Consider the following 26,658-nt stretch of genomic DNA (forward strand, 5'->3'; position numbering starts at 1 on the left):
ATGGGGCAGTCCAAATCGCCTTCAAAGATTTTATTGATTCCCGTCCGACTGATTTTTTTAGTAAAAGGATCAATGAACTACCTATGAGATGGCAAAAGAGCATAGAAAATAATGGTTCATACTTTGATTAATTAAATATATTATATTAAAAAATATTCGACTTTTTGTTCCTCCCATACAAAACGCCAATTTCATATGTAAGGACCTAATATTTTCGATTGTAGGTAAGATTTTTATTTAAAAATTGTTATCACAATTAAAAAAAAATGGAGTGGTAGGTAAATATTTTTTGTGTCCAACATATGTATTATTTTAGCAGATGATTAAGAATCATATTTATTTCGAATGATTATTTATTGTTAACGTCAATTTCATAAAATCTGATCACACGACGGCAGTTTAAGATTTGAGCAGTTTGTTCGCTCGCTGGTTAGCCACCGCTATGCGCGTCTCATTGCTCTCACCCTATAAATATTTTAAATTAATTAAAATATAACAAAAGTTACGTGGAACATTTACGAAATAAACATAATTATTGCTAATTATAAAATTAAGACTACTTTGAAAATGTTTATCATGGACATATTTACAAAATTTACATTATTGAATTATTTATGCAGCAAGATTTTGCGATTTTTTCAATCTAAATATGAAAAAAAGTATAGCAAAATTTAATGATTTTTTGATGCCTCTAACAAAATAGGTACATAATAACTGTATTATTTTTCACTTTTGCATTGTTTGTAACTTACCACCTTCCACCTTTATTTTTGTACCTTGATATAGTCCAGTAATTAATAAAAAAAAGTTCTATGAAAAGACCACATATAAAGCTCAGAGTATGCAAGTTGCTTTAAAAGTGCAAAGCTGTGTTTAAATTATATTCCTTAAGTAATTTTAATAAAAATAATATACTTACTGGCCTCGCCGCCGTGTGTTTGTTGTGTATGTGTACTGTCTGTTACTGTCTCGTGGTACTTGTTTATAATTTGTTACATTAAGTTTGTACAGCCTATGCAAATCATTACATAAAAAAACTTACGTAGACATGTGTATTTTTTTTGCAAATTAAAATAATATTACAAAAAAATTTTTTACAATGAAATAATATTGAAAAGGAAAAGGATTTATAGAAATAAAAAAGAACTCAAATACAAACTATATTTTTTTTAAAGATTTATTACAAAATAAATAGAACCACTAGAAAATAATACATTAAAGTATTTTATACATTTATTTAAATATATTGTTTGACTAATTGGGTAATTCCATAAAAGCAGATTCTAATATTAATGGAAATAATTTGCCTACATTTACGTATGTGCTCTTATGAATTCTCTGTACAATAAAAATGGCGCCTCTAATTAGATATTAAAATAATACGAACTGTTAGTACTAAGAGATGAGAACATTGCTGTATACTTAAAATTAATTAATTCCAAAATATCACACTTCGACACGCCTCTCATCGGATTTCCTAGCTATACAATTCTTATGGTCCATAACGGACTCATCCGTTTTAGGGTCAGGATGAAGGGTACTATTTTTAAAAGAGCTTGTGTTATTATTGTTTTTTTTTAAAGTTATATCTAATAATATTTGCTTTTAAATGGAATAAATACGCTTTAGCACGTTATTTCTCTTTTAACCTTGTATTTATTGAAAAATATTTCAATCTATAATTTCAAAGGTAAAATAAAAAACTTCAAGAAAAATGTTTTTTCATTTATCAAGTTGTTTTTGCTAGACCTGTGCTATAACACATTGTTGCTTATGAATAAAAAGAAGATTTAAGGATTTATACAACGAATATTAATAATTCTATGAATATTATAATTAGATTAAATTTATTTATAGTGCAACTCGAAATAAAATTATTGGTCGATTGCAGAGATGACAATTACATAAAATGTGCAAAAAAAGGTTCAAGTTTCTAAAAAAAAAATATAAATCAATACAAGTGTTAACCTCACCGGAGACATTTTTTTCATATCATAAGTTTCTTTTTAGTCAGTTTACTAAAAACGATACAAAAGGAATATAAAAAAGTAAAAAAAAAAGAAAAAATCAAAATCTACAACTGTAATACAATATTGAAGTAACTTATTTTTATTTTTTAATAATTTATATGAATACTGGCCACCTAAGCTACTGTTTTTTTTTTCTTATAAGAAGCAATTTGTAATAGGAATAGTTTGAGGTTGTCAACATTGATTTTGAATGCTGTTAACATTTAAACAGAAATGTGATTGACAATGTAGTGTTTGTGTAGTCATGGGCGCCATCTTCGTTTACTTGAGCAGCTCATGGGCGCGCTGGTTCGCCAACGTTATCCTCGTTTCATTCGATTCACCCTAAGGTACAGAATTCGTCTTTCTTTTTCTATTTCATTGTATCATGTTTTTGTAATATTCTATACAAAATTATACTAAGCTCTATTCAAGCCAATTAGCTATGACACAAAATATAACAAACGATAAAAATCAAAAAACATTTTCAAAAAAATAAATTACAAAAATAATGAGAGATTGTGAAGAAAAAAATTATTATTATAAAAAAAAAATCAGAACACTTTATTTTCCTTTAAGCTTTGGCTTGGATAGATCTTAATTTCTTTGTTGCCTAAAAACATTTTGTGGAGTTTAAAAAATATTCAAGGATTGTTAGTAACAGTTTAGTTCCAGAGATAATGAACAGTGTGAAGTGGTTAAATGTGTTACGATATGACAGTTCTCGTGTAAGAACATTGTTATGATTTCATTTTTATGCTAATTTATGTACATAGTGCATGCATTTTAAGCATGTGCAAAGCACTTGGACAGGATATTAATTATGGAATACCATTCCGATATGAAAGCATAATGCAACGACTAAGGCCGAGTTAGTTTTGTCAGTTTTAAATTGTTCGTAGAATATTTATAACCTATATAAATGTCAATATCATTTTTTTTACAGATTATAATTAGAAACTTATATGTCTTTATTATTTATCATAAAAAGTGTTTATGAAGGTTGTTTTGTTTAAGTGATTAAAAAAAATAGTGAATTCCTTAAGATTAAGATGTAACCTCTGCAATCGGCGGTTTTAAAGACCACGAGATAGTTGGTGTGTATGTATGTTTTGGTGCGGTGTTTGGTTGCGGTGTCTACTTGAGGAGCTCGTGCGCGCGCTGGTTTGCCACCCTTATCCTTTCATCGTTTGATTCACCCTAAGATATAGAAAAAAAAAGTTTTTTTTTCTGTTTTTCAGTAAAGAGTAACCCTGACATAAATTAAGGGAACACAAATCTTTCCAATATCTGAGAGACGAATGATCTATAGACAATTCTAGCTATCTACGTGACATCTTCAAACTATGATATACAAAATTCACACAGATTATTTAACCTTACTATACAATTTTTTTTTCAATCGGCACACAAAAACAGCAAACTTAACAAATGAATGGTATAGGGGATTTTTCTACTCCTTTTTGTTTGGCTTTTTTCTAATTCCATAGGCTTCAAAAAAAAGTTGAATGTGTTTACGTCGTGAAGTTTGTCTTGCATCTTAATAAATTAGTTTATTGGAACGTAATATTCAAAATCCAATATTATTAAATTGCAATATAATTTCAAGGTACTCCAATATAACATTAATTCATTGGTTCAACTGACTATTTTCCTTATGAAAACTGAATTACGCATTTTGAGGGTAGATAAAAATTATTAAAAACATTGAATGCTCTGTTTTAATAAACTGAGCGTGAGTGTAAGAGGTTTTGAAGTGGTAATATCGGCTTAATCTTTAATTTTTAACAAATCTGACATAGACTAGCTTGTGATACCTAATCTGCTAGTTTATTTGGTTTGTGTTTAATGAGTTAAATGAGAATTTGTGTCCAATGTATTGACATCGGCCTATTGCACCTAGTTACTACAATTAATGAAGGGAACCATGCTTCGAGTGAACAGGAAACACTATTGACATTCCACTAAGCTAAATCTTCAAGTTTTAGTACAAGCGATAGATTAGAGATAGAATATAGAGGACGGCAAAAGGAACAAGATTACTACAAGTATGATGCCACAGTGCAGTAAACACAGAAGTCCCACTGTAACTAAATATAGGATAATTAGTTCATAATAGATCAATTTTATTTATAATGGGAGTTCTGTACATACTAATTGTTAGACTACACACATAGTTACCATCCAACTACAATCCTAAACTACCCTACAAGTTGAAATGTTAATGAGAGGAATTTCGTTAGTAAGAAAACTCCTTGAATTTGAATATACAATTGTTGAGATTTACTTAAAAATAGAGTATTGAAATTTATAATATTCACAACCAGAAAATATTTGTAAAAAAATTTTTGCTCGTTATTTGATTCATTTTTACGTAAATAAATTTTATTTACAAAAATTGAGAAATATTTATAAAGTAACAAGTGATTGCGCCGACAAATTTCTAATAATGATTTTACATATTTTAATATATCAAACTTTATGAACAATAATATTATTTCATGTCAAATCAAATTGATACCATTTATGTCACATTCATTTAAGACAAAGTAGATCTTTACTCCCATATCTAATCACGAAATTCGTGGCAAAGTTCTATTCACGGTAACTTTCAGATATTTCAATTCACTGACTCATAATATTATCATTTTTGTTAGAGTTTTTCCATATTCATTGATATAAAAGAAATTGTATCACGAGTTATTGATTTTATCAATAGTGGAGGGGAGAAGTTAGCCAGTTGCGACAACTGGACTTTGTATTCTAATACAGATTTTATATCTGGTTATCTTGACAGCGCAATCACCTATTTATTAAATAATACCTATTGAAGTTGACGAATTTCGTGTAAACATAAAGGGACATTACCTTGCGATTGATGCGGTCAATCTGGCGGTTCTGGTTCTCGAGCTCGGAGCCCATGTCGAGAGCCATGTTGCGTAGGTTTCCGATCATAGTATTCACCTGACCCATATTCTCTTCCATCTCGTCTTCACGCGCGTCATTCGTTATTCTGGTATTGTAAAAAAAATATGATGTGTAAACAACATTTAGTTGGGTGTAATTCCCAATGTTTGCGTCGTCCGAAGAGTGTACCAAAGGTCTAATTTTAGTCTTACCCTTCAATAGTCGTAATGTGGTAACGACCGCCGTACATGATATATCGATCTATGAAAGACGATAGACGAAGACGTTAATACTGACCTGCCTATGTATCCAGCCTGCGGGCCGATGCCGTTCCTCTCATCCATGACGCGTTGGGGCTGGTTATTGACCACCTTGCCGTCGTCGTTGCCTTTCCAGGTGCCATCGTCCTCCTTGAACGAGGCACCCCTGAAAGAGATTTATGTTCACTTGTACAGTTTATTTTATTAAAATTAGATGCAATTCGCGAGCAACTATTATTTTCAAGACGCTTTCGTGGTTTTAGAGTTTAACAATACCTATATTAAATCATAAAGTATATTTTTACCACAAACTTTCCTCGTCTGACATTTGCTAAAATTTCAAATACTGAATAATACTAGATACATAAGAATATCGTCCAAGGTAGTAAAAACAATGGGACATACTTATTGCATGGTAGAACGCAGATGCCGCAGCACTTCTCCATCCCCGACAGATTCTTCTCGGCCTCGCGCATATCGGCGTTGATCTGATCCATGCCCTCCTCGATCCTATCCAATTGTTCTGTCCACACACACACATATATGATCGTTTTAGGACCGCCCTTCAAAATACTACACGGTAATGTGTAAAGCGCCTAACCTTTCGATTCAACTACGCGACCAATTTACTTTTCATTATGATTCAAATTCTTCCATAAAATTTATAATTTATTAAAATTTTACTTTCGGTAAATTCTCAACGCTCTCGACAATAACCAAGATGAAGTGTAAGACAAGATCTCTCTGTTTGTATTATAATGGTTCTGTAGTGTAGTCTAAAATCATGCTGACAAAACATCGAAGCGGCTCTATCGAGTTCAAAGCGACTAAAGACAGTTTCGTGTCGTCTCGTTTGAGTTTGTCTTGTCTGTAAATATATTTGTCTCACACTTGATCTGGTTCGATATTAGCTAGAATTAAAATTTACCTTTTAAGATGATGTATGTGCTGATACTGAGTGATACAATACTAATACTCGTAATGACTAACATATAGATATTAATAATCTCAATACTAAAATCATGCAAATAACAGCGAGATTAGAAGTAGACGTGCATAGCTAGATGCGTGAAAAACTAAAGAAAATAATTCATACTGTCTGATTTATTGAGATGATTGTTAGGTAGCGTCGGCCCGTGCCGCGGCGAAACGACCCGTGCTGACTATTCACTGATCATTATATTGTTGGTGATGGTGAACAAGTCTGTACTTCCCGTTATCGTCCGTTGAAGTACAACTGTTAGCATTTTTCAATCGGTCAAATATTTAATTCATCGCTATTCAATGATTTCACTTAGGGTTGAACCGGCATTTCAAACACAAGCCTTACTATTTATGGGTGATGTAAAATAATTCTACTGGATGCTTACCGCCCTGTTCATCCAGCATGACCAGGGTTTTCATGCCCACCTCGTGACTCTACAACACAATAATGATGTCACTATAGCTCGCCAAACAACGCGCGGCGAGCGGAGCGGCCGCGGCGCGCCCCACTCGCGCGACAAACTCAAACAACTAAAGAAAAAACAAAATAAATGAGCACGGGCGTGAGGCCACTCCTCCCGCGTTCGCGTTAAAAAAAAACAAATCAACTTAGCAAATGAGCGTATCGATAAAAGCCATTCCTAAATGAACGGTGATAATAGCAAAGTCGGTTAATCGAAGAAGAGAAATGATCCATGTAAGATGTAGTGTGGAGGAGCGAGCGGCGGCCTCGCAGCCGAGCCTGCCGTCCTACTGCGCTAACACTGACAGTACGCTTAGCCATGGACAAGGCCGCTCTACCACCGCTTGCTAGAGCTATAGATAGCGGCCGCGGCTCGCAACGCGGCAGTACCGAGAATCGTAAGAGAAGAGAACAGTAGATTGGGAAAGAGAAATAAACATACCTATAAAAAGCGTTCCGATCAAAAAAATTCAAAGGAAGAACTAAACAGATTGCGCAGCTCACACAAATTAAATCTTCAGCAAAAGATAGAGGTAACAGTCTTTTGCGACATTTAGCAACGAACGGCCATCGGGCGTATCTATATACACTATGTCGGTAAGGTCATCCCCATCGAAACATAGAAACACACGCAACATCGAACTGAGACAAGTCGTTATTCAAGAGAAACGTCAAAGAAAAAACAAAGAGTTATTATTTTACTGCACATTCAACACAGACGTTCTCACGTTTGGACTACCCAGTGTTAGTAGGTCTTACCGCCCTGGTGACTCAACATATGAAGCGCTTGCCCCCCGGCGTCCTCGCTCTATACATAAAATACAAATCAAAATAATATATCGCAGGAGAGAGTATCGGGGTGTGTGGCGGGTGGCGGGTGGCGGGTTGCGGGGTGCGGTGCCGGAGAGGGCGCGGCGCGGGCGGGCGCGGGCGGCGCGGCGCGGCGGCGTGCTGCGTGCCGGCGTGCGTGCTGCGTGCGTGCGTGCCCGCCGCGCTATCACACACTACTCGACCAACAACCACATGCATGCAGTGAAGCTTGCAAGTAAAACCAGACTCAGTTTTATCTGTGCGCAGTTTCATATGATTCATGATAATTCTGTGTGATGTTCAGAGTCGTGCGTTGAGGAGAAGCGTTTCGAATTTACATCGCTCGTTTAACTCAATAAATACGTTTCATGTGAATAAGGTAAGTTTCGAGAGTCGAGTACCATCATCTGGAATGCACAATGTAAAGTATCGGATTTAACTAGGTTTCTGTATAATGTCGATCGGTCCTTCCGCCGGCCCGGCCGGCTTCGGCGGGAATAGCGCTCGCTGTCGGGTTGTGCAAAGTGGTGTATATCATCTACTTTACAAACGAGGCATACAAAGATGTGGGTTTTCCGTGACAAGCTGTGTGTGCGTAGTTAAAAAGTAAGTCGAAGCTCGGAGGATGCCCGCACCTTTGCATTGCGTTTCAACCGTAGCGTAAGTTTAAACAAACAGTCGATGCGTTACCCCCTTAGCTGATCGAAGCCGACGAGCCCCGCTTCGGCTCGGCTGAAAACCCTACGGCGCTCGAACAAGATTAGCGAAAAAAGGTAAAATAGATAAAATTGTAAGTAATTTAGTGTTGCAAATTTTGCAGGTCACTCACCTCCCTGGTCGTCTAGAGCGACCAGAGTTCGAATGCCGGCCTCCTTGCTCTAGACCAGCCGCAGAAACAAAAAGTCAGAGCATGTTAGTTGTGAGGGGTACAGTAGAGTGAGTGGCGTGCCGCCGGCCGTCCCCGGCGTGCGGCCGGACGGCGCGGCCGTCACGTGCGTGTCTCACTGTCATGTATTGCTTGGCTTGCCTTACATTAGTGTCGCGAGCGGGAAGACACCTTCAGAACGCACGTGGACCATTACTCATTCACAAATATACAAATAATGTTTCTGTAGATGTCTTTTTGTAATCTGAAAAGTGTGATGAAGTAATTCTGATTCTGTATTGTGTTCAATACAATATATTTGATACGATGTTGAGAGTTCGGCCATTTGAGTTAATAATAACTATTAACAAAAAATATAATAACAAAAGATGTAAGAACAATAATAATAATACAAAGGATTAAAAATAAATAAAGTATCAAATAAATGATAATGATGATAGAAAATGATAAATAAGTTGCTGTAAATAATAATAATGAAAATAATATTGTTTTGTATTTGGTGTGAGAGTTGCATTCAGGTGTAGCTCGACATATCTGTTGGAGTCAAGTGGTAGGTCCATGGTGTGTATCGCCCACATACTGACAGTATTGTGAATGTTAGAAGGCATGAAAATTATATAACATAAGATAACAGTCAACAACAGACAGCAGCCACTACACAGAGACCTACGTTACAGAGACAACTAATACAAAGGAAAAGTATTTAACCTTAACAGACATTTAGCTCGTAACATTGTGACATAATGTTTCAATTCAAAGTGATTAGAAACATACTTGAAAAGAAATCAGATATAAGAGAGTTGACAATGTTTCCATTTAAGGAAATGGTCATAAAAGAAGAGAAAGATAGAGTGCGTTAGAGAGTGATTTGAGCCAGAGTGGCGGATTTCTATCATTATTTCATTTGGTCAAGGTTTCATTTTGAAAGCAAGCCCAAGCATAACAAAACAAGATAGTTGAGAAATGTAAGCAAACATTTTCAGGTCATATTGATCTGCGCTAAGGGATATACTAATATCTGAGAAGTATATGGTTTATCTATTCGTGGGACGCTTTCTATATTGCAATGGGCTCATGCTATGGAAACAATAACGGCTGGTATGGACAAATAACTTTCTGGAGTTGACAGTTAAATTATCCTGTAAATCTCAACTTCATCCATGCTGTTTATAAGAGTATATAATTTGGTACAATTAACTGTCAACGCCGAGGACCAGTCGGTCGGGGAACACTCAACAACAAAAACATCGCTACAAACAACACAAAGGGCTAGAAAGATTGCTAACATATTCGGAAACATTTAGGCACGGATCATGCAACACCCATTTACGTATGGTTATAAACAAATACATATAAATATATAAGGCAAAAAGGGAATGAACGAAAACAAAACAAAGGTTGAGATGGGAGAGCTACGAAAAAAATCAAAATGACGACATATGTAGCAACATCGAAACACAACAGCCAGGGTAGCGGAGGCTGCGCCTTAAGGGGTCGAGGGACGGGCGTATCTGACCGAGCTGGGGGACTATCCAGGACACTTCCGCTATACCCCTCACTCCCTCGCATCGAGAACACCTCTCTCACAGATAACAAATAATCACATAACCAACGGAACAACTCAACATAAATACTTAAACTAACTATGAGAGAAACATAAAGTTATTAAAATCGACACACGCCACTCGACGTGTCACAATTCATTAAGTTAACACTAGTGACAAATGGGGACTCTCTCCAGTATACATTATGTTGGACGCTTTGAACAATCAATTATTATTACAAATAACATGTAATTATAACAAAATTAGACACATTTTAATTAGAATCAATACAATTATTTATTAAACCATTTAAAATATTAGTTACTTAATATAAATAGTGATAGAATTTATTTATCCAATCCACATTTAGAAAATTAAAAATTTAAGCCTAATCCAAATGTTAATTGAATTTTGACATTTGCAATTTCCCTTAACGTAAATATTGCAAATTCAATAGAAATTTATTTCAAATGACCATAACTAAATTTGATTTTATTTTGTTTTGAAATTTCATTATTCTATTTAATTATGTTCATTTTAACGTTCGTATATTACAAAAAAAAATAACTGCGAATACAATATAAAAGTTGTCTTACCTCCTCACATAGTTGCATCATGCGCCGCGTCGACTCCAACGACTGAAATTGTTAAATAAATTACTTGTAACAATTAAAAAAGAGTAATTTATTGAAATTCAAGTCCAAGATTTTCTAATGCTAGATAGAAATAAGGGATTTTAATCGTGGCACAGATTTATTTGTTTTTATAAAGCCATACAAGCTCGTTATTACTTGTAAGAATTTGTTATACCTTTCCCGTGATCCCATTCCTAGTATGATATAAATACCTATTTCTTGTATTCAGAGTAGTTTAATAAAAACTAAACCAACTCTATTAGTACTAAATTACATACTAAACTCATACGAAGGAACTCCTTTACAGTGGGTTTCTGAGACCAAAAGTTCTGTTTAAAACATGTTATATTTATCTTTGTTTTGTCAAAGAGAATGACAAAGATGACGATGTTTTATAAAGAGATTTTGGTCTCCGTAACTCATGTTTAGTCAATTTCAAAGAATGGTAGTAATCGAAGAAATAACTCAAAGAATAATTTCTTTGGAACAAAAGTCTGCATCTCATCAGAGGTTTGTATTATGAGGTCGTAGTCCTTTTCCAACCTACTTTAGCATCAACCAAGTGTGAGGTATAAATAATGCTGACCTCATCTGTGACCTGACCGGCGCGCATCTGCAGCTGCTCGAGCTCGCTGCGCGGTACGCCATTTTCTGGGGGCGCGGCTGACGGCATCCTGGAATCAGTAATATTGTTATGTTAAAAATATGTTATAATTTTCCAAGACAGATCTGTTAACATTGATTGTATATTAGTATAGACTGGAGTGTAGTAATTAGAACCAATCAGACCGTAAGTTCTCACTGCCGTGACACCTGCGCAATACATACTTTCATCTCTGTCATTGTATTTAAAAAAAACAGAGATGACAATGTTTTTGTTCAGGTGAACGAGGAGGTCCTAAGGTGAAGATTTTACTAAAGTTATAACTCAATATATAAAACCAACATTACTGCATTATTTAACTTCGTTAAATAAAAAAAAAACTTTTGGTATTTTATGATCTCTCTATACATATAATAAGATTAGTGTGTCTGTAATATCGAGAAAAAAACATATTTTGTACACATTGTGAATTAGCGTTGATAATAACAAAGGAGCAATATCTAAAATTTTTGTCTGTCTGTCCCCAAGCCGGGTTGTTTCGGATAATGTCCGAAACGGCTAGGCCAATATTGACGGGAAGTTAGCTGATGTATGCGAGAATTTTTTTTTTATTCAGGGTCGTCGAGATCGAGGGCGACTGCTAGATAGTTAAATATATACAAACTTAAAGCACTCAATTGTGTCTTTATAACTAAATGGGACAAGTGAGAGTCGCGCATTTCTCGGCCTAATTAGGACTTTAAATATGAAAAATGGCGAGACTGTTGCTACATGACATAAGCTTGACATCTGAGGGAGTGAAAAAAATGTATTATTTTAAGTCAATAACTCTATAATGTACTCTTACCAGTATTTCTTTTTTTGTAGGATACTTACACTGTTGCAAATTTACACATTTATCTCTAACGTATTTCACATTTAATCGAATTTATGCCGAGTTTACATTATTCCAGTCCAATTCCCTCCAAATTGACTGTGTTGGTTTACATTATTGCAATTATAATCTTCCGCTGAATTCCATCACTGGACTGTAATTATGTTAACGAGAATATTTTAAGACGAACGCATTCAATTTAATATTTATTAAAAAATACTACAATTTAAAGTTTGTGACATTGAGTCTGTCGTACAATTCTTGAATCTATTCATGAGTTAAATTTTTGAAACAGTTATTAAAAGAAAAACCATCATAAATATCAAATTCACTTAGTTTCAGTATTAAAAAGTAGTTGTGCTTTCATACATAAATGACGCGGCAGCAGCCGTTGGCACATTCTGAACCCGGCTGCGGGGAAACTTTTGTTAAACTACCCGCTAACAATTGCACGGATTTTAATCTTGAAAAATCTTTCGCCTACATTTTTCACTAACCAGAAAACTTTTCATATTTTTTTCTTTCAAAATGTTCTTATTGGATTGGAAGTATATAAACTTATAAGGAGGTAATAAGTAACTCACCTAATAATTTAAGAATAACGATAATATCAAATAAATACATTGTATCAGAAAAACATAAGTTGAAATACGGCAAACGGAATGAAGTTCGACCAAGGATAATCTTTCAAGTCGGTAATGTAGAAGCTGAAGACAAATTATGGCTTAATGAAAACGAAATTTCTAAGTTGTTGTAGCGAGATATATATATATATATATATATTGTAGGTATGTATTAGGCCTCTTTTCCATTACACGGTTTCTCGCCGTGAAAATCTACGGTTAATTCGCCGCGTGTAGGCACGGTCGTCAGTGTGGTATGGATCACTATATGAGCTTGTCGACATGCACGGTGGCGCCAAGGCACGGCGCCGCGGCCGCGTGCGCCGTGACTGCCCCTCGGCGCGCCGCGTCTACGCACGGCGTGATTTTCACCAGTGTTGTATGGCAGTCTATCGGGGTGTGTCGACGGTGCCGGACGTACGCACGGATTCGTGACCGCTTATATACGCTGTTTCGCGATTTTATTATAAAATGAACATAAATCAAGAATTATTAATTACGTTGATTCAAGAAAGGCCTGTAATATGGGATAAGACCATCGACGATTATAAAAATAAGCGGCTTAAATATGATTCCTGGAAAGAAATATTTATTCATTTCCAGCCCACATTTGAAGATTAAAAGTAAAACTTGTCTTCATCTTCTCTCAATTGATTCTTGACAAGTGTATGAAACGCGCCATATTCCTCCCTTTTTTCTAAAATCGGATGTATCCAAAACCTTACTTCCCTTTTTTTTCTATTTCCTTTTTCCTATATATGTAATAAGCAACTATAATCTTTTTTTTCGTAAGAAAATTCATGACGCAGCACGTCCTACACAGCCCGAGTAAAAAGCGCTACTAGCCAGTACTTACCAATGTCTCGCGCGGTGATTTTGCCGTATCATGTACAAGCTAGCACGTTTTTTCAACCGTACGGCTTACACACCGTACGTTTGAACAACCGTGTAATGGAAAAGAGGCCTAAGATGCTACATTTTTTGTGAACGTTAATCGATCAGAATGGTGATAATAAAAAACGCGTGACCAACCAACATGAACGCATACGTCAATGTATCGATGAGCAAATACCTAGAGAATGAATACTTCTCTCGGTGTTCGCTTTCCTTTCATTCAGAATTGCGAATTAATGAAACCACTTTTAATTTACAGTTTCTTTCATAGTATGTTTGAGTATTGTCCTATTTATAAATTTGTCGTTAACATTCATTTGAAAGAGGTTTACAAAAAGTAAGACTCACGCTCTCACGTAGACACGTCGCTGCTTTCTATACAATCATATAAATACCCGATGTGAATTGGATTATCAATTTATGCGCAGTTTGAAAGCGCAATTAACTTTATTCATATAGTGCAACAAAATTAGTTGGCGCGATGGACGCGTTATCTTTTTTGTGTAAAAATTTTCTACTCCAATCTATCTTTTAAGAAGGAATATTAATACGGACTATAATTGAAATTTTTTCTGCTTAGAAACTTGACATTAACGACAGATTATCCACATTTAGGGTTTTTCTTGTTTCAAAGAGATTTAGACGGACTATATTACGTTTTTGCAGGTATTTTGATAGTGCGAACCCAAGTTTATCATTGTAATAGTTCAAGGTTAGTGTCTCGAGTAAACAAAAACAAAAGATGCGGTTTAATTAATCGGTGAGGCAAGCCGTATTTAAAACTCGTAGACTCGTGTTTTTCAAACAAAAGAGTTACGTAAGCCGCAGCGTTGAGGGGGAGGGTGTTGGCCTTGATGGAGCACGGGGGTGAAACTTGAGGGAGGTTCGCAAGCCTCACCTCAGCGCTACGTGACAGGACTATTACGAATACAATTTCAACGATCATTGCAATTACTTTAACTGTATTGTTATTAATATGAATTAAGTTAATAATAATGGTAGCCTTCATAAAGATAGCAATTTCGTACGATATTTTTTTTTATAATATGGCAAACGATCCTAAAACAGAATATCGGTAGAGGTAGACTTAAGAAGATGGATAGATCGATTTAGAGAACAAAAAACCTGTTTTATCGATCCCACATAGAGTGGCTTAAGAGCAGTGGTGATGATAATGATTCATGATGGTTTACCTAAATACTTAACACCGTTAGTGTCGTCTCAAGGAGACTTTTCAATGTCTGACATCTCGTAAATTGTTCATCGGGTTTGTTGACTTGCGAAATGTGAGTTCAAAGATCCTATCTCTCTTAATATTTAGCTGCTGTTATCATCTAAAACTTTAAACTAAATCGGTTTAACAAAATAATGAAAATTTTAATAACAGAGGTCTGCCTTATCTTTGTAAATTTTAAGAAGGTACTAAATAAGTATTACTTTAAACAGAAAGCAATTAAACATAAATCAGAGACATTTTTTTCCTAACAACGAAATCGTATTAAAAATGAGAAGTGGAGTCCCTATTACTTTAGATAGCGAAAGTACCGAATGCATCGAGCAGACGACGTTCAAGAAATTGCTGCAATTGGCAGACGAAGAAATGGAACTTTTGACCTTTTCTCGTTTCAACACTTGTAATAGAACTGTCGCGTTATATAGATAGTGGTTAAATTAATTTTCTTTAAGATAAGACGATTGGAAATGTCGATAATATTGTTATTCATATTATTAAGTTTTGTTTAATTACTGCTTTAATCAGTAAAGTACATTTAATATTACTAATTTTATAAATGCAAATGTTTAGATGGATGGATGTTTATTAGTAGGTATTTACAGAACCGCTAAACGGGTCTCGAAGAAACTTTACATGAATGTAGAACGTTGTCTGGAAGAACATATAGGCTTCTAAGTAAGTTTTTTTTAATTCCGCGCGGATGGTGTCGCGGGCAACTGCTAGTAATATTATAAATGGGAAAGTTTAGATGGATGGATGTTTGTTAGAAGGTATCTGCAGAACGGCTGCATGGATCTTGCTGAAATTTGGGATAGATATAGAAGAACACATAAGCCACTAGTTAAGTTTTTTTAATTCGGAAGGAGTCGCGAGCGACAGCAAGTCATTGGTTAAAGTCTTTGACATAAACATCCCTTTAGCCACTTAGTCGCGAATTTATTTATAAAAATCTCGCTATTTCTGCTCATGGAAGGAATTAAAGCAATATTTAGTAGTATCAATGTAATCTAGTTTTAAAACTGTGCTAAGTATTTTTGTAGGTTTTAGAGCTTAATTACTTGAAGGTTGTGTGGACTATTATTGACCCTGAGGCCATTAATAAATTAGAAGTTGGATATTAAAGCGGACTTTTCTTTAACCTAGGCGGCCTTATCGGCTTAAAGTCATTTATATAAATAACGATCTTGTTAACTCTGCTAAAATAAATTACTTAACCTGTGAAAAGGTGAAGCACTCGGTAATTAAAGGCCGTGGCTTAATGTTAGGTTATAAACAGAATATAGGTCAACAGAACAGGGAACAGAAGGTTTAAAATGGCTTCTGGCAAACAGAGAAAGCCATTTTCCAAACCAAAGTATTTATGTGTCCATAATTTGTGAAAAAAAAATATATAAATTTGTGGTTTAAATTAAATTTACTTGTTACTTTCTACTGTCGAAAAAGTTGTACATTTATATTTTTTAAAGGGGACGACAACATATTTTTTTAAAAATGTTTCGCTTCTGGAAACGAAAGCTATTGTCAAACGTCAAAATCCATAAATATGGGGCCGAATAAACAAAGTAATGGAAAGCAAAAGTTGAACCACGGTTAAGCAGAGTTGTTAAATTTGAATTAGAGGCATGCAAAACGTACCGCTGGCATGCTATATCGCGCTGTGTGCCGACCTTTGAATTTTAATGAATTCTGAACGAGGTAGGATCCATTAATATTGAGCTGATTTATTTTATCTGATGAAGACTTGATAGATCATGAAGGCTCTAGGTGAAGGCTAGATACAGTTTATACTTTGAATACATAATTAAAAAAACTCACTTTGAGTTTTCAAGACCGAGTAAGATTTCAATAAAATATTAATTTTTTTTAGATGTTCTATGATTATGATGGTTCTTGACATTTCCATAGTAGACTCTAGGTGTCCACCTCATTGCATATTAACCCATCTACATTATAATCTCTCTACTAAATATATTAAAAAAAAATATTTTTTAAACCTAATTAATTTTGATTAATTATGTTGCCTGCATTAATTACTTTTTCCTTTTATATATTATAATGAACAAGCTAGCGCTCGACCACGATCCAACTTCAGGTCAATTTCACTGGTACATCGTCAATTTTTGTTGCTATTTTTATTCCCTATATATAAAATCCTGAAATAGAATTCATAAACCACGGGAGAGCAAGGATCGTCGACCTCGCTACCATAATTCCGTCATATTTACCTCCAAAACATGCCCACGTATACCCCAAAGTTATTAACAATTCAAACAAAGCATTAAGTCTTCGCATTTCTTGAGAACGAAATCTCGTTTGTGTTTTAAACAAGCAAATACAAGGAGAAATTCAGTAATAACTTGGATCTTTACGTAAATTTAATATAACGTATACACGCGTTGCTTGCAAACAAGGGTTTATGACGTCACGTATCGCTATTAAATTTATTTTGGCGGGGACAAAATTGGTTATTTCAGAACCTCAATTAAATAGTAAGTTGAAAATGTTACGGTTAATAAATACTTTAAGCTATACAAATACTGCCCTAAAAGTTGATTTCCTGAGTTATTATTAAAAAAACAAAAGTTACTATAAATGAAGCGGCAAAAATAGTAACTGTTGGGGCATTAGATTATGATAAGGCTAACCTTCTTTCATGAAAATTTTTCAAAATTTGTTATATTAACCACAACAAGGAATATGAAAGACGATATTGTTGACCCTTGAAACAGTAGTCGTGGCATTTGCGGAGATAGGCGTGAGAAGGTTACTCCAGAAGCGTTTGCTAGCCTGAAAAATCAATAGACGCGCGCAACCGGCCCCGTCCCCTACACCCCGAACAACCCCCGCTGAAACCACTCTAACTTGTTTAATACTGAACTCGAGTCTTTATACGGCAATATCCCGATCAAAGATCAACTTATACTGGTCAAACATGAACATCCACTATCTAGTATATGCAGATGTTCGGATGACACTAAGCTTTTCCGTTGTGCAATCTGACCTCTACAATTTTCTCTTGCTATTCTTCAATTTGTAATAACTAAATCTATATTATGAAAAATGGAAACAAGATGTAATAGACTAGCTGTCGCCCGCGACTCCGTCCGCAAGGGATAAAAAAAACTTAATAACCTATGTATTCTTCCAGACTGTGTTTTACATCTACGCCAAATTTCATCGAGATCCGTTGAGCCATTCTGGAGATACCTTCTAATAAAAGAACATCCATCCATCCATCTAAACTTTCGCATTTATAATATTAGTAAGATTTTTTATATTAACAAGAGTTAAACTCTATATTTTATTTTACTACTTCAGTAATTTAATTAATTCTGAAGGGAAGTTTTTCCATTTCATCTGGCGAGTTCATTTTTATATGTAAAAATCGTGCTGATATGGTATGTGTTATTCCAATAGTTTTACTTCTACTTACTTATTTACTTATATTTTCTCTATATTTATTTTTTTAATTAACATTTCGAAAAAATAAAAGCACTTATTCGGTATTGTAACCTGCGGCGAATAGAGCGAAAACAAAGCGAGCTTTTATTAAAACCTTAAGCGTGGGCGGCTCAAAACCCCGCAAAAAAGAAAATATTGTGAACACGTGTAACATTTAATAATGGTTTTATTGATGTTTATATTAAATTTGGTAAGAAAAACATAATAGATATTACGGTCAGTCAATATAAATACAATAAATAATATCTATTCTAACAGTTTACAAAAAACATGATATTTTTTGCAGATTTTTCCAAACAAACCATATAGTTAATCTTTAGCAGATTCATTCGACTAATTATCTAAAGAACATATAAACGTTATATAAAAATAAAAATATAGAAAACCCCATATAACCGCTGACACATGAGATGTGCTGAAGTTGAAAGAGTACCACACCATCCAATCTATAATAATAGAAGGAAGATGAGTTGGAACAGAAAAAACAGCGCTTAACAAAACAATGTCCATCTCTATCTATATCAATGGGATTCAAATATGTTAGAGTTAACAGATGCAGTCCACCGAATCTATAAGCTTATATTGAACCAATTTACATATTATTCATCCCCCGACACCGCAACTTAATTACGAAGCGGTGACCGCGTTTATTTGAAAAGTCAACAAATAAATGCGACGAAAACTATACAATTTATGTAGCGGTAAATACGTAACTCCTCCAAATAAGTTGTCAAACACCCTTGTCAGTTAATTTATTTCTTAGTCTACGTAGTATCTTTACTTTGATATAGTGAAACAGGCATGAACAGTAATGCGTTTTAATCAATAGCCTAATCAAGCAAACAACAGTATTTTTAATCTTTAATAGCTCCCGACTTTTAAAATTCAAGCGACAACAGGCAGACACAATTTTTTCGAACTATAATGGAAAAAGGTTTTCTCTGTCAATCAATTTTAATGACAAAAAGTACTTTTCGCAGAAGTAAAGATAAGTGTAATAAACATAAAATAATGTAAGTAATTTGTAATTTTAAACCTAACATTTAACTCAATTTGCAAGTTTCGCGGAACAATTTCTGAACCTTTTGACGATGTGCTTACGGCGACCTCTAATTTAACAGACACGCCTGAATTCTGTTAATGTTATCATTGGAGAACACTTAAATATTGATGAACTTTAAATACCAAACAGAGATAGTTAGTGAAAAAAATAAGAAAATTATTTACTTTAAAAAAATTGATTAAAAGTATTTTATAACTCCTTTATTTAAAATTAAATAATAATTCTCATGGAATAAGTCAAACGAATAATGAGTCACCTAATATGTTAAGCTATGTCACCATAATCAGGATTAAAAAAAAATCGATAGAAAGGAAATGTCAAAAATGTAAGTACACATTTCTACGAAAGACTAGGCAGTATGATCGAAAGACTAGGCAGTATGGTCGAAAGACTGCGCCATGGGCGAAAAAAAAGTACACATTTCACTGGTTAGGTACCTTCTTATGTAAATTTAGAATTGACTTGAAAAGCATTATCAAAAATTAATTGCAATATAAGTTTGGATAACCTAAATAAGATTTTCATTAATAAAATATTTATATTATCAAGTTTATGCATATATTGATAAATAGACTTAAGAAGCAATGATAATATGAAAGATGTTTCTAGAAATATCTTTAAACAAGTTACACATTACACTGTAACTTGTAGACTATTAATCAAAACTTATAATGAAGTAGACAAGTTTCTATGACATACAGGATTAATTTTGCTTCAACATGTTTCAATTAATATTTAACAAATATGTGACAGTTGTATACCACAATTATCTCGTGGGATACAACTGTCACTGCACATGGATCAGATTTAAAAATCCATGTTTCTACAGATGTTTTAGTGAAATTTAACAGAATGTAAGTGAAAATTTAAATGTATATATGTAAAATTTAATAAATTATCTTCAAACTATCAATTCTCATTCTTTACGAAAATTTGTAGCTCAACACTCAAAAGTAAAAAATGTTGGCCGATTCTCAGACCTACTGAATATGAGCACAAAATTTCATGAGAATCAGTCAAGCCGTTTCGGAGGAGTATGGGAACGAAAACTGTGACACAAGAATTTTATATATTAGATATCAACAAACTGAAGCAAGATATTTTGTAATTAAACCCATTCGCTGAATATCTAAACCTTGAATATATTTCGTGATGAAATAAAAATTTAATAAACAATGCTTGATTGGGAACAGGCACAAGTGTTTTGTTATTTTCTGACCAATTGTTGGTTTCCGGAACCAAAATCCCTGCATAAACATATTGTCACTTTTCTGTCAAAAGATAAGGAGAGGGATTATGATATGTTTTATATGGGGATTTTGGTCTTAATTATCACTCATTAAATTTACATGCACAACATATATGTTAAGTTTTTTTTTTCAACACAAATAAACAAGGAAATAACATAATATTCACAAATGTAAGAAACATGTTCTACATATTTAAACTTACATTAAATAAAGGAAAAATATTATTAAGCAATATTTGTTTAACTAAAATAAGAATAAAACAATTTAAGATGGTATATTCTAGAAAATTTAGTTTGAATACATTATTGTGTATTGTAACTACAATTTATGTTTAAAGGCATGTTTTGGCAAGGCTTTTCATTATTACTGGAGTGGCCCCATTCAATAAGTACTTGGCAATAATATTACATGTAGCAATTATTTTTCAAATGAGGTCAATTGCCTTAGGGAACCAGTTTAAAATGAAACATATTAAACATCTTTTACATTTGTTTTTTTTTTAATAAACTGGTATGTGATGGTATAATTAAAACAATAAATAGTTCTATTTTTTCCGGAATGAAAATGTGATATAAATAACAAATCATACTATTTATTCATAAGTCAATCTAAATCAATAAGAAAACAGTATACAATTAATACAGAAAAAACTAAAGGCCTAAAAGATGTCATAAAACACAAAAAAGTTTATCATCCTGCTCTATGCCTTACAAAGGCCAGCAGGTTTTCATACATCCCTATCAGCCACCTTTCACTCTCTTCTTACAAAAAATCTACCCATGACAAAATAACAATTATAAGAAACACCCAAAAGTTATCAGAACATATTTTTGAGGCTATCTTGTCCTCACCAGGACAAACTAAAATTATGGTGGAACCAAAAAGCAAACAGAAGCAGTGGAACTAAAAAGCAAACAAAATCAGAAGCAGTGAAAAAGCAAGCAGAAGTAGAACCCATTGACAATTGTCAAATGGTTTTTAGATGTAAAATAATTTTAAGAGTTAACATTTCCTTCCAGACATTTATAAAGTTCAGTTTTAACCACAAATTTGACGTCAGCTGTAATATTAATGAGAAACAAAACATGACATCATCTTGTGGGGCGGTTAATGAGATTCTAATAGGTTCTTATCAAAAATGGTTTAGTATTTCAGTACGTTAATTAAGTACGTACTTGCCTTTATTGCAAAGAAAATACTTTATGATGCGCAAATAGTTGTTATAATTTCTTACTGAATGCCTACTGTTAAATGGGAACACTTACTTGAATTTGTGTCTAGCACCTAGTTAAAACAAAGCAGCCGAAGACACTCGTTAGCACACCAACTAGGCACCAAAATACAGAACAAGTATGAAAGTAATGAAAGACTTTCACGCTGACAAGCAGTCGTTCGATCGACTCTATGAGGTTAGCTCTTGAAATGCGCAATGTTTTGACTATGCGCATTGGTTACTGTTTTGGTTGTCATGCGCGTTTTGAATTTCAGTTACACTATGAAAATCAATTAAAGGTACGACTTAAAATCAATTAAAAGGATTTATTTCGTACAGTTTAAGTTATAGCAGTTTAGCAGAAATTTGATTTATGACTTGTGTTTTGTGTACTTAATTTTATTATTTTATGCTCTTTCTTGACACAACACAACTATAGTGTCGCCATCTATTATCTAATAGCAAACTGCAAGTTCGTTAAGTTTCTAAGGTAAATCTGCCATCGCACAAGAGGTGGCAGTACATTTAAATAACTAATTTTAATCTTTACCTCTTCATATGAAATTAATTTTTAATTGTCAGAGTTTAGTTTATAAGGTAGATGTCTCTTGGATCTATCTCTTATAACATAATTTTATTTGATGGCCCCTATCCCGGTCTTTGGCTACGCCTGGTTTATTTAATGTTAAGGCTGTGTCAGAGACTTCCTGAATTGTTATTTAGAAGGGCTTGCCTCCATTCGAGGCAGGTTTTAACCTGATATAAACTAAAAACCACACCCACTTGTTTTCTTTCGTAGTAGTATGATCTTTATATTGTTGGACAGGTACAATGTGTAATCTCAGATTATACATACACTTTTGTTGTTAACTGTTTGGTTTTTTATGCATTGTGTTTGAATGACTTTAAATTAGGAATATCAGTTTTGTTTTGGTCAGATTGAATTATATCATAATTAATGATTCCGTTAAAATCGCTTTAAGAAGTAACATGTCTAGTTATCTGAAATAGCTGTTTTACCTTTATATATATTCCATAATTATCTTGTTGCATCTAAATTAAACTCAAAATGTTTAAATTGGAATAAATAGTTTTCTAATCAGTCTTTAAGTGTCTTTTTGGTTTGAAAGTGATCCCATTAGCTACATCTACCATTTCAAGACTATGAACCTGGACATTACTCATTGGAAGCCATAGTAGCAAGCTAAACTTGTATTAACAATCACTTGCGTAATGAACTTCCCTGAGAATCGGAAGTAAGATAAAGCTGTGTGCAAGTGAAAGTTTGTAAAGTTAAATGTGAACAATCTAGTATCCCGTTTGCTAAGATCTAGACAACTCGCACTATTATCATATCTTATAGGTTATTTTTGAATAAATATAATAAATACACTGATCGTTTTGTATTTTTATTATAGTCAGTCATTATATTCAAAAATCAATAATACTAATAAATTTTATTTCAAACCACAACAATGCAACAATTTATATACATAGCTAAAATAAATATATGCAATAATGCATTTTATAATAAAATTTACTTTCATTTACTCGACTCGTTTACGTCAGAACATGATACCATCAACAACTAGGATGACAAATATCATTGTAAATTGATTCTTCTAACTTAAAGGCATTTTTTACTATTACTCATACCTATTTGATGTTTTTTTTTTTTTTTTTTTTTTTTTTTTTTTTTTTTTTTTTTTTTTTTTGCCTCTACCTCTAACATGTTGGTCAGAGTCTATATTCACTATTCTCATTCATTCCAGTTCTCTCTTTTATTCTGCTCGCACTTTTATTCTGCATACTATATTCTTTCTTTCATTCATCCACTTTTATTCCTGTTCGGGTAAGGTTCCCGATCTAATCTATTCTATCTATGTTCTACTTATTTATTTATTTATTCTGATTGCAGGTAATAAAACACAGCTTCTTAAATCTTTATTCATCAACCAGTTCAATGCTTACTTCTAACTTAATTTGCTAACAACTTATTTACAGGATCTTTTAAAGTCTTATTTTTCTACTTCTCTATTGGATACCCAGTCTATATAATCTTATTTTACTAATCATGTTTATTTTATTTACAGGTGCAGTGTGTGTAACACTCCGGATTTCCTAAAAGGTAAGGCACTTTTTTTTTTTTTTTTTTTTTTTTTTTTTTTTTTTTTTTTTTTTTTTTTTTTTTTTTTTTTTGCTTTATTTTATCTTATACTACTAACAACATTTTACTCTTTTTTACAGGATTCTATTAAACAGGTAAGTATACTTATTTTTAAAGGTCTTATTCTACTTTATCTTGTCTTACTGCTATTTCTTTTCTCTATACTTCTATGCTTATAAATAATATATATAATAATATTATTGCAAGCATCATTAATACGCTTATATTTTATTTCTTATTTACAACTTTTCCACTTAGTCGCTTTGCAGTACTCAAAAATCTCCTTTTTATATTTTCAGCTGTTATTGCCCCGCGAATATAATCATTATATTGGTTTGCAATACTGTCTCCATTTCCCATTTTCTCGCTTTTGAATTTTGTCTGTGGGCAGTAATTTGTGCTGTTTACTGTTGCCTTATATTTAACTATATTTAAATATTTGGCAAAACTACCGCTACCCTGCCCACTTTTTATTTGTGTTCTATTAGTTGTTATTTTTGCTGTTGTTTTTGTCCTGTTCTCAGCCGGTAAATTTGCCTTAGTTTTTCCATTTTTCAGGTTGTTCCGGGAGATTTTGACGGTGTTTTGGGTGCCCTGGGCGTCTTTAACAGTAGGCGACGGTTGAACGCGCAATCGTGTCCCACTTTTTCCGGATTGGACAATTGCGGTCGAAACTATTATGGTTGGTTTCCGTGAGTTTTGCCTTATGGCAGTTTTGACACTTGGGTGGTATCCCTGCTATTATGTCCGCGCAGTCTGATCGCAGGTGTGGACCTCCGCAGTGACTGCACAGGTCTGTCGTGTCCGTGCAGAAGCGCCTGCTATGTCCGAAGCCCAGACACCGAGTGCACTGAATTAATGGTGTTTGATCCTCCACTTTAATTCGCTGAAGGTCAATGTGGGCATATCCTTTCTCCACCGCTTTTTGCCAAGTCAGTGGCGACACCGCTACCACGATATGGCTTGTGTGTGGATTCCTAGTTTTCCTTCTATATTTAATTTCGATCCTGTTTTCCTCTTCATCGAGGGAGCCAAAAATACCCCGATTTTGATTTCTCAGTGCTTTCTGTATGTCTTCGTCCGTGTTGATGTTTAGGACGTCTCTGAGAAGCAGCATCGGGTCTTTGTTTTTGACCTCCTCGACGCTGAGATCTTTGGCTGTGGTTTTGAGTCTCTCCTTCATCTTCTCCCTTTCCTCTTTAGATCGGAATCCCATTATAATTTTCCTATCTTTTGCCTTTCTAATCCTTTCCACTCTCACCCAACCTTCCTTTGCGTCTGCTGTCTTCCGAACCTTTTCTAGCACCTCTTCCCCCGTGTCCATTTCGTTATTAGAAGTGACAACTATGGAATGTAGCGTCACTTTCTTTGGTGTTTCCTGTGTATTTTTCTTCCCATTTTTTGTGATGTTGGCGTATGTATCTGTTTGTGTAGCCAGTTTCTCGCTGAGTTCCGTGATTTTCTTATTATTTTCCAATAATAGCCTTGAATTCTCCTCTAGTTTACTTAGAAGTTCTTCGTCAATTTTGCGGGGGGCTATTTGGTTTATTGTGCTTTGGTCGGTTTGTAGTGTGTTTGGGGTTTCACATTGAGTGGAGCCCTTTTTGAGTTCCATGTCAAGCTCTTTGACTATATTGTAGAGACGTTTTAGTGACTCTTTGAATACCGTTTTAATTTCAGTTTTTAAGTTTCTGGAGTTGTTCAAGTGGAGAAGGGCTTTATTATGGCAAGCCCTTGCTTCGGCAACACGACTTTGGTTTCCCTCCTTGGGTGGGGTGTCCAGCACTATTTGTGTGATTTTTTCCGAATCCGGTTTCTCACCCTGTGGAGATGCTGATGTCGGTTTTTCATCTTGCGTTTGTCTTTGCGCAGTGCTGGCCGCCTCCCATTCACCGATGCTACGTCTCACACTTGTTGCTGTGGCTGGTCTTGACATGTTCGCAGTGGGTTTGGTTGGGGTTCTTATTCCAAACATGTGGAGGCAGAGTTGTCAATCAATAATACGTAATCCAAAAAGGTTTGTAAAAGTTGTATATATAGAGTATATAAAGTATGATTACTTGTCAAGGGCTAACTAATTTCAGTATACAATAAAATTTCACTAAAATTAATTTTATTTGTGTCTTACAGTGACTCTACTATTTGTAGAGCTTGTCTCTACATTCACTTTTCTGATAGAGCTAACCAAGCTCTTTGTACTTGTTTTTATGTTACTAAGGTTTAAAGTTTTTGTTTTCTAAAAACAACTCAAGTCCGATGCTACTTAATGTCTATTTGATAGTCTCAATGTAAAGCTCTCCAGGAGCCCTTTACAATGATACCAAACACCGATTACTTACGATGAATGTAGCCGGAGTTATAATTATCTTAACTTATAGTTTAAAAGTAGTTAAACCCAAGACTTTACAATTTTACTTAAACTAATTCTAAAACTAAATAAATATATTACAATTGTTTAGTATTGTTGCTCAAATCTCAAACAATAGAGCAATAATAAACGGGCGCGGCGAAAACAATAGAACAATAGGCGGTCGAGTTAACATTCATGCCATTGAATACTAAACAAATAAGTCGATTTATGACAATGTCCAAGTTAAACAAATAATAAATCTATTTGTTTGGTCATAAAACTTCTCGACGCTAATTACAATTGAACGTCGGTCTCCCTATTGTTATCGGATGTAAACAAAATCTTCTTTCAATAGCTTAATTAACACTGTTTGAAAGTCTTTTAAAAGTTGATTTACAAATGATTTATAAATGATTTAAAAGTAAT

General features: G+C 33.9%; 1 protein-coding gene across 6 annotated transcripts; it reads right to left on the bottom strand.

The window, feature by feature from the left end:
• Positions 1–299: 299 nt before the first annotated feature.
• Positions 300–22,108, bottom strand: LOC106721640 (synaptosomal-associated protein 25). 6 transcript variants are annotated; one of them, XM_014516641.2, is made up of 8 exons: positions 21,768–22,108; positions 11,085–11,172; positions 10,460–10,501; positions 7,383–7,431; positions 5,582–5,699; positions 5,214–5,342; positions 4,878–5,022; positions 300–465 (listed from the first exon to the last, which is right to left on the bottom strand). In XM_014516641.2, the coding sequence occupies exons 2-8, from the start codon at positions 11,169–11,171 to the stop codon at positions 400–402; spliced, it is 636 nt and encodes a 211-aa protein (XP_014372127.1). In that variant the 5' UTR covers position 11,172; positions 21,768–22,108; the 3' UTR covers positions 300–399. The 6 variants fall into 6 exon arrangements, with proteins under 6 accessions (XP_014372127.1, XP_014372126.1, XP_014372125.1 ...); XM_014516640.2 differs by lacking the exon at positions 7,383–7,431 and adding an exon at positions 6,547–6,595 and having other exon boundaries at positions 21,768–22,107; XM_014516639.2 differs by lacking the exon at positions 7,383–7,431 and adding an exon at positions 8,263–8,311 and having other exon boundaries at positions 21,768–22,107.
• Between the last annotated feature and the right edge of the window lie 4,550 nt (positions 22,109–26,658).

The sequence above is a fragment of the Papilio machaon genome, chromosome 17, assembly GCF_912999745.1.
Source record: "Papilio machaon chromosome 17, ilPapMach1.1, whole genome shotgun sequence".
Lineage (NCBI taxonomy): Eukaryota > Metazoa > Arthropoda > Insecta > Lepidoptera > Papilionidae > Papilio > Papilio machaon.